Below are 9,213 nucleotides of genomic sequence, written 5' to 3'. Positions count from 1 at the left end.
AAGGAAAAGAACAACTAGTAATTAAAAAGAGGCACAATAGCTGGATTACTATCCCTAAGCTGGATGCATTTGTGCATCTTCCAGTTTGTAAGGCGAAACTACACTTACGAGAGCTCGAATATTACACCAGATGAAGGACTCTGTGGGTGAGCCACTGGTTAAAGGTGGGTTGACTTTGATGACGGTCGTAATCACATTTGACTCAACAAGGATCCACGTTTTGAAAGATGTTATTGGTTTGGTTTTGAATCATTATCCTCAGACTGACAAAGCCTTGATAGGGATTCCTGGTAGTTTCGCATACTTGTAGTGGCCTTTGACAGAGTGAAGTCTCCATATGTTCAAGTGTTGTTGCGGGGGAATTATCTCATCCATTAGGTGCCGCTGAATGGAAAGCAATTCTGAATGCGTTGCTCAAGCGCACACCCCGAGAGTCGAACCAGCGCTACTTGATCTTCGTTCAGGCGGCAACCACTGATCTAACGGGGCGTTAATTATTTGATGATGAATTGATGTTATGCGTTGATTGTTTATTACATGGTTGCCTTGTGTGACAACTACAAAGTATCAACGGCAGACGACGTTGTATCAACCAAAACTTCTATGCTGCCGATAATGAAGTTTCAATGAGTTGTTATAGCAAAGGATTGTGAGTTGTGGCAACCAGCTTAGAGGCCAAGTGGTTAACGCTTTTGTGAATTATGAGAAATTCCATCTATCACGTTATCGACATAATTAACATAGCACCGAAATAATGTAGCAATTGTCGGGTAATAAAGTATTGGGTAGCCTACCAAAAAAAAAAACACAACAAAAAATGGATGAGATCATTATAAGTGAGGAATGACAGAAAACAAAACGTGTTTATTTAGCGCAAGCAACAAGAACATGGGGGAGGTCGATTGCGCGCTGCTTCTGTTACGTCATGAGCCACCAGACAAGATGTAACGTGAAACAGATGACAGTAGGCTATACTTTGTGTCATCATTTTCAACAATCACACAATTTCCATGCTTCTCTGTAGCAATAAACGGATTTTTACGAAAGGTAGTAGAGAGTTTGCCACGGCCAGGTTGTTTCAATAGTACAGTATCACCTGAGTTAATATCAGCTTGAACTGCACCAACCCGCACTGAACCAGCGTGGTGAGGAAAGGGTCAAACCCACAAATGAAAAAATGCACAAACAGACCCTCAGTCCCTTCACCTTTGTTATGATATGTTATGAACCTTTAGCTTCCGCATTAATTTCTCTACAGTTTTATTGCCAGTTCTAAAAATAACATGTGACTTTCACCAGGATTGAGCAAAATGGTCTGCCGATATCAGGAGCTTCTAAAGCAGTTGTTATGATACTCCTTAGAAAAAAATATCCATGTAGGATGCCTTGGTGTCGTTGCCGGATGGAAATGACGAAGGTCGAAGTTCGGATTTCCGTGAAGACAAGAATTCATCGCCTAATTTCTTTGAGCTTCGACATTTGGATAATTCGGGTGCACTCTCCGATGTGAGATGAGAAGAGTCAGAGTCTTACTGAGTCAGAGTCTCTTACTGCTGTTGTGCTTTATTGATTCTGTGTTACATGTTGTTACAAACATATCGTCGTTTCGGGCCGGTTGTAATGTTTTTTTTTTCTGATTTTCACGTTACATAGATATTGCGTAAATATTCGTCTTGGCCACATTATTTTTAGGTTTTCTACATTTGTCACCAGAGTGGCGGCGTTTGAAACTCTGTCGATGCGAATCATCGTGAAGTCCAGGCAGGGGCGCCGGGAGCGGGGGGGGGGGGGGGCAATGGTGCCCTTGGTCATGTGAGCTACTGCACATTTTTCAATATAACAATTTCTGCTATTCGCTTTTAGCTTAATTACAATCTTTCATTTTTGCCTCAAAATAATATTCACACACAAAATTCTGTATCACTCACAGTAGGTTATATGATGCCCTTTCGTGCTATTGTTCTTTGTTTATCGGTATGCAGTTGATGATGGCTGATTTATGAGAAAAGAAAATGTTCCTCGTGGTCTTGGTTTTAATTAGAAAAAATATCTGAGTGATACAGAATTGTATGAAAGTTATAGAATGCTGGAATGGTAAGTTATAAACGTCTTAGCATAGCAAAGAAGGTGAGAACCTGGAAGTTAAAATTGTTTAGAAGGAAAGAGTAAGTAAAGCCGTTATGATATAGGGTCAAATTAGGAAAAGTGAATGCTGAACGCAGTTTTAACGCCATGAGGCGAGTAAAAATATGGCTTCGTACCACAATGACAGACAACAGTTTAAACAACCGAATGTTTGCGACTATTCACAAACAGGTGATGGACACCATTGACTTAGAAGCTGTTGCAAATGAGTTCATTCGAGCAACCGACGCGCGTACAATGCAGGCTTACTTTGGATTGGTTTGATATTTTTTCCATATACAGTACAGTATACAAATTATCCCGCGAACACTTTTTATACTTTCCAGTAGATTGTGACGCCATAAAAGTGAAATTTATCTTTCGTTTCTTCTTGTTCAAGCTATTTCAATATATTTCATTCTTTTATATTCATCTGTCTCACATTTCGATTTATATGGCCAATAGGGGGAAAACGATTAACGAACTGCCTAGCATTATCGCTATATCTTATCTTAAAACTTAAAAAAATGCCCTTTTTTCATAATCTTGCCCCCCCAGTCAAAAGTCGTTCCGGCGCCCCTGAGTCCAGGGTTGTCAGGTTGGCATTTTTTTATGTTGTTTGACATGAAAAATTCCTGTTTGGCATTTTCACCTCCCTGTAGGCTACTAATGAAAGGATTGGCTTGTACTCAGTGACTGCTAATCAAACACATTCAAACAGGCCCTTAGTCCCTGGTAGCCGAAAGGCAGAGGGTGCGAAGAATCTCCGGGTTCCCAAAATCTACATCTCTACGCATAATGTAAGAAGCTTAAAAGATGAAGACAGGCTTTTAGAATTAACACACGAGCTAAATGAAACAAGGATGAAGTGGCAAATAATTGGTCTAGCAGAAACAAAAAGACAAGGAGAGCATCTCGTACAGATTGGAGGAGGGCACATGCTCTACACCAGAGGGGGAGATACTTCAACAAAAGGGGTCGGTTTTTTAATCCATCAAAGCATAAAACACAAAATTACGGAAATAAAAGGAATTAGTGATAGAGTGGCTTCCCTCACAATAAAAATCAACAATAAATACTCTATGCAAATATTACAGATATATGCACCAACCACAAGCCATGATGATGAAAAAATAGAGGATTTGTATGAAGAAACAAATGAAGAAATGGAAAAGAATAAAAGTCACTACAAAGTTATCATGGCAGACTTTAATGCAAAAATAGGAAAACACCAACAGCGTGACGGAAATACCACTGGAGCATATGGCATTGGAAAGAGAAATGCACGGGGGGATAGGATGATCCAGTTTGCAACATCAGAGAAACTGATCATCACAAATACTCTTTTTAGAAAGTCAAATGGAAGAAAGTGGACTTGGAAAAGTCCAAATTGAAAGGTGAAATATGAAATTGATTATATTCTAACAAATAAACGAGAAATTGTCCTTAACACTTGGTTTGGTTTTTGGTTGGTTTGGTTTTTGAATCTTTATCCTCGGACTGACAAAGCCTTGATAGGGATTCCTGGTACTTGTTCGCATACTTGTAGAGGCTCTTGACACAGGGCCGGTTACCGAGATTGGCAGAGTGAAGTTTTCCGATTGTTGAAGTGTCGTTGCGCAGAAATGATTCCATTCACTGAAGTCATTGTGGTTCATTCTGGTTCATTGCAACAATTGCTTGAGAAACTGAATCGAGAAGGGAAACGAGATGAAATGAAGATGAACAAGAAAAAGACAAAAATAATGTGTAACGAGATAGCAGGGAAACAACCAAGGACGGGTATTTTGATAGATGGAAAAAAGATAGAGGAGATTGATCAATAGGCTACAAATAGCCTATTTAGGGAAAATGATAACACCAGGAAACGACATCGAAACTGAGATCACCCAAAGGATAATATCAGGCTGGAAAAGAATTGGTCAATATAGCACTTTTTTAATGAGCAAGAACATTCCAATTAGCCTAAAACGAAAAATCATGGACACAGTAATATTGCCAACATTAACATACGGAGCAGAAACATGGTCACTCACAAAACAACAAACAAGAAAACTGGCAGCAGCGCAAAGGAACATTGAAAGAATAATATTAAACATAAATAGAAAAGACAAGATTAGAAATGAAGTTATCAGAAACAAAACTTGTATCAAAGATGTCATAGAAACAGCAACAAACCTAAAGTGACAATGGGTGGGACATGTAGCAAGAATGACAAACAACAGACAGGCCAAGATAACCACAAAATAGACACCAAGATATGCAAGAAGAACTAGAGGGAGACCAAAAAGAAAATGGCGAGATGACATAGAAGAAAAGATTGGCATCACCTGGATGAGAACAGCAAAAGACAGAATGGTGTGGAAACATTATGTGGAGGCCATCTGCCAGCAGTGGCATGACCGGCTGATGATGATGATGAACTGCACCACGTCTAAGATCAGCATATAGCTTTCTTTTTTCCTTCATTTCTGTCACGAACAGATTGAAAATCATGGTCATAAGAACAATCAATGCATGGTAACTTAGTAGGCTACGCAATTTTCGTTTGAACAACAATTCGGCTGGACTAACTCCAGTCGTTGAGTGTGGTGCAGAGCGATACATAAGTAAATACGAATACAATGCATTTATCTAGTTTTTACTTTCAGCTTGTGCTAGCAATGAGCGATTTTGAATTTCAACTTCTCCGTTGGCTTGAGGCCACAATGGAGTTACTCTACGATGCAATATTCCACATTCGCTCAAAAATGAATGAAATTCGTTGCTAATAAATTGCGGACCATTATCAGAAGTTATTGAATAAGGTAAGCCATGTGTTGCAAATGTTTTCTTCAAACTTCCAATCACTTTTTTACTAGTAGCCTAACTGTTTTTTTGAGCCAAAATCATTGCTGTGAGCCCTTATAAGCCTACCTAGCTCTTGTTTTTGTATATAGTTGTGTTATATGCCATAATAACTACCAACATAAGCATGTATATTTGTATAATTATATAAGTTATACGTGTTATTATATGCAGCCTTCTGAGGCTTCAGTGTCATGATTTATTAAAGTGTTGCTAAAAGCCCATACAGGTAGCCTACTTTTAACCGCTTTACTACATCTTTTCTGGACCTAGGTTTTCTTTGCCTCATCTGTTTTTTTTTTAACACACGATCTAAGTTTATTGGAAATTTGTCGCTGGAATCCCTGGTATTCAGATATTAGTGTTTGTGCGGTATGTGAAAGAGAAAGAAAAAGTGGAAGAATTCTGATTTTGCTCTGTTTTAAATTCCAGTTCAGTTGACATTTAAGAGTTGCAGCTGAGGTAGGCTATAACTGTCTTTTAAAATTTAGAAAGAAACATTCATGTCTAAAAAACGTAAGTGGAATGAAGACTATGTAAAATATAAGTTCACTTGCATGACGGAAAAAGATGGAACTTAGAGACCGCATAAGGATAGCAATCTTCTTGCCCGTGCCATTTCACTTTTTGAGTTTATACAAATATTAGCCTGTTTATTTTGAAATTCATGTTTCGGGCAGTGGTGGATTTCCAGAATATTAGCTTCCGGAGGGCTAGTTTTTTACTTTCCAAATGCGCTAGGTGCCGTAGAAGAAATTTAGAAATATGTCTTTATAAGACTTTGAAATAACATACTTGATGTAGGTAGGCCTACCTAAAACGTTGCTAAAGTAAGTATCATGGTTTATAGATGGTAGCCTAAAGCGTTGTTCAATGCAAATGTTCATGTTTTAGTGAAACAACAATACAAAAAAATACAAGTTAGGCCTATAGCCTAGAAAAAAAAAGAAAAAAAATTGTTTTTAGTTTTTTCCACTTTTGATTTTTCAAGTTATAGCCTTCAATTTTTAAGACACTTATCGTATTCAAAATCATAAAACCTCTGGCGACTTCGGGTCTCAATTGCCGGGTTACGTCCATGGCGTAATCAGGATCCAACATACTTCGCTGGTTAAAACTTTCTCAGTGGAAGACGGATCATTCGTATAAAGAGTAAACTTGAAACAGTTACAGTGTGTAGAGAAGCACGGTCAGATGTCAGTATGAGGTTCATTTGTCAAAATCCGCGCTCACACTCGCTCGATGAAATTGGAAGGGATTATAGTGACGTTATCAAATTTTGAAGACTCTGGGATCTTCTTTTCGTAGCTGTATATTCACGAAGCCGTCTCACAGCAGCTTCGCTTTCATCTAAGCGCAATCTCTTTGCCACTTCAATGATTTCGTTTTCTCCGTGTGTCATTACTGTGTCCTCTGGTCAAATAGTTGGATCAAGTACTTTTCAGCTGTTAATAAATGACAAGTCTGTTGAATTCAACAAGCGATCTTGGATGGAATTTCCTAAGTGATTATACACCCTTCTCTGTTGAGTGGAAAATACCACCCTTTGGTAGGGTGGAAATGACCATCCTTCTCAATAGGCTATGGGGTGGGAATGAAAAAGTAGAAGTGGAGTTTTTAGACCACCCCAAGAAGTGGTTAAAACTACAATTTTTGATTTACAGCGTAGGAGATGCGGGGATTGATTAGCGGGCTATTTCTGCAATTTTTTACATGGAGCCTAATTCTACACCTTTGAACTCTAAGTTTTCTTCAGCATCCTTAGCAATGCCATAATGTCGTCGTTCCTTCGTGTTTCAAATAAGTTTGCAAGATTATTAATTTTGTTATCTGCATCTCAAATAATAGCCTACATGCTCTGTTTTACAGTTCAAGGCTTAGGCTATTTCGGATAATTCTTGCGAGTATTCGTACATCAAAGCCAAGTCCAACAAGAAATCAGTGGATGTTATCTTCGACAAGAGTCCTTGATATTTCGCACGTTCCCGAGAATCTCTTGTGTCGCTAATAGCCCCCTTTTTGAAAAATTCGAAAAGTGCTGGGAAATCATTCCAGACGGCACTAATTGTGCGGAAACTCGAGGCTACCCAACGTGTGTCCAGTAGGCCTACCCTTCCGATTTTCAACAACTGCACTTCAACAGCCGCTGCACATTCACCCAATTCCCTGCTATTGTTAGGAGAAGCGTGGTAAAGGTTATAGCGTTTGTCTGTAAAAGATCGAAATCGATTCAAATTACTGACCGATATTACAGCATGACGAACCGATAGTTCCAATCTATGGTTGCACAATACCACACCACAATGTCTGGAAATTAATCACGAAGCAATTTTGCCACACCATTTTTGTGACCTATCATCACAGCCGCGCCATCACATACAACACCAATCAAACAAGAAGATAAAAATGTTGTAGACATGCCATATGATTTTAGGCAGCTCTTCAGGGAATCAAAGATGCCATTCACCATAAGACTAGCGAGCTCAACAAGACAAATACATTCACAGGTTCGCTTCCGTCAAGACTGGTACGAAGATATATTATCAGAGTGAATAGGCCTACCCGATTTAACGTGGTCGACTCATCAAGAATTATGGATATACTTTTACTGAACATGGCAAAGCATAATAAGAGTATAAAATATTTGAGCTTCCGGAACGCCGTTCCGGAGAAGTCAATTTTTTGATCGAGCTTCCGGAGCTGCGCTCCGGACCGCTCCGGCTGAAATCCAGCCCTGGTTTCGGGTAATATTCGTGGTTAGGGAAATCACTATACTAGACTAAATTCTTATCTTACTGTTTGGTGGGTGGCTAAGTGGCAATTTTACCACCAGAAAGCTGAAGTGGGCCCGGTACCCAAAAGGGAGCCCGGTCATGGGCGCCGGAACGATGTTTGACTGGGGGGGAGGGGCAGGATTATGAAAAAAGGGCACTTTTGTGACGGAAAGGCCAAATTTTTTGTAAAGTTTTAAGATATACCTTAGCGATAATGTTCATCTATCAGCTCATTAGGCTACATGTCCGGCACCACTCGCATATGTCCACCTTCATCTTTGGCCACACGAAACGTTGGGAGATTAAGTTTTGCGACCCCTTAATTCCTGGGTGTGAAAGCTGATGCAAATAATCGAACACCTTTCGTCTTGACGACAAAGGAACCAAAGGCCTAAACAGACCAGTGCTTATGTCTCCAAGCAATGACACGCCATGCTCAGGCATGCGTTGTTCTGTAATATTTAAAGAAGAGTTGCCCGAACGTAAGGGTTCGAGAGTTTCGTCTGTCAACTGTTCACCGGCCATTTTTAAAAAATCCAAACCGCTATTTTCTTCAAATACCGCGTTGATTTCTGACCTACTCAAATAGTCAGCGACGACATTTTCTGTGCCGCTTACATAGCGTAATTCACTAGTAAACTCCGATATGTAAGCAGAGTGTCTGGTCTGCCTGGCTGTGGCATGTTTTAGCGTCGATTTAAATGCTGTGACAAGAGGTTTGTGATCAGTCAAGATGGTAAAGCTGCGGCCTTCTATGAAGTACCGAAAATGGCGTACGGCTAGGTAAACAGCCAGCAGTTCTCTATCGAAAGTGGAATACCTTTTTTGTGTGGGGCTCAAGCATTTCGAGAAAAAAGCAATCGGTCTTTGTTCTTCTTCGACAGTTTGTTCTAAAACAGCCCCGACCGCCCGCGGTCGCACTGGCATCCACGACGAGATTAGTCGGTGCGCTGGGTACCGGAAATGCCAACAACATAGATTCTTCTAATTTATCCTTCACATTTTCGAATGCTTGTCTGGATGCTTCGGACCATTCCAAAGTTTTATAATTTTTTGTGTTGTTAGACAACATGGATGTTAATGGCTGTAAGAGAGCGGCGACGTGTGGCAAGAATTTTCTATACAAATTAATCATACCCAAGAAACCACGCAGTTGCTTTATCGTTTTTGGCAAGGAGAAATTTTTTATTGCTTCAATTTTGGATGCTACAGGGCTTAAACCGTTTTTGTTTATCATGTGGCCGAGAAACCTGATTTCGGGCAAACCAAATTGGCATTTCTCTTTGTTCAGTATCAACCCGTAGGCTACTGTTGTAAACGTTGAAAGACTGCACGTAAGTGGGTTTCGTGTTCAGCGGCGTTTTTCGAAAATATTAAGATATCATCGACATAGCAGAAAACGAATGGCAGGCCACGTAATACTTCGTCTAAGAAACGCTGGAATGTCTGTGCTGCTGATGACAAGCCC

The 9,213-nt window shown here is 39.9% G+C and overlaps 1 protein-coding gene across 1 annotated transcript; it reads left to right on the top strand.

The window, feature by feature from the left end:
* The first annotated feature begins 2,083 nt into the window (after positions 1-2,083).
* On the top strand, positions 2,084-3,518 carry LOC145776289 (protein CFDP2-like). The gene is made up of 2 exons (XM_082587692.1): positions 2,084-2,094; positions 2,846-3,518. Exons 1-2 carry the CDS (start codon positions 2,084-2,086, stop codon positions 3,516-3,518), a joined length of 684 nt encoding a protein of 227 aa, XP_082443818.1.
* The last annotated feature ends 5,695 nt before the right edge of the window (positions 3,519-9,213 follow it).

This window comes from Aplidium turbinatum, chromosome 8, assembly GCF_918807975.1.
Source record: "Aplidium turbinatum chromosome 8, kaAplTurb1.1, whole genome shotgun sequence".
NCBI lineage: Eukaryota > Metazoa > Chordata > Ascidiacea > Aplousobranchia > Polyclinidae > Aplidium > Aplidium turbinatum.
The sequence above is the reverse complement of the archived record's forward strand: the minus strand, read 5'-3'. Positions and strand labels throughout refer to the sequence as shown.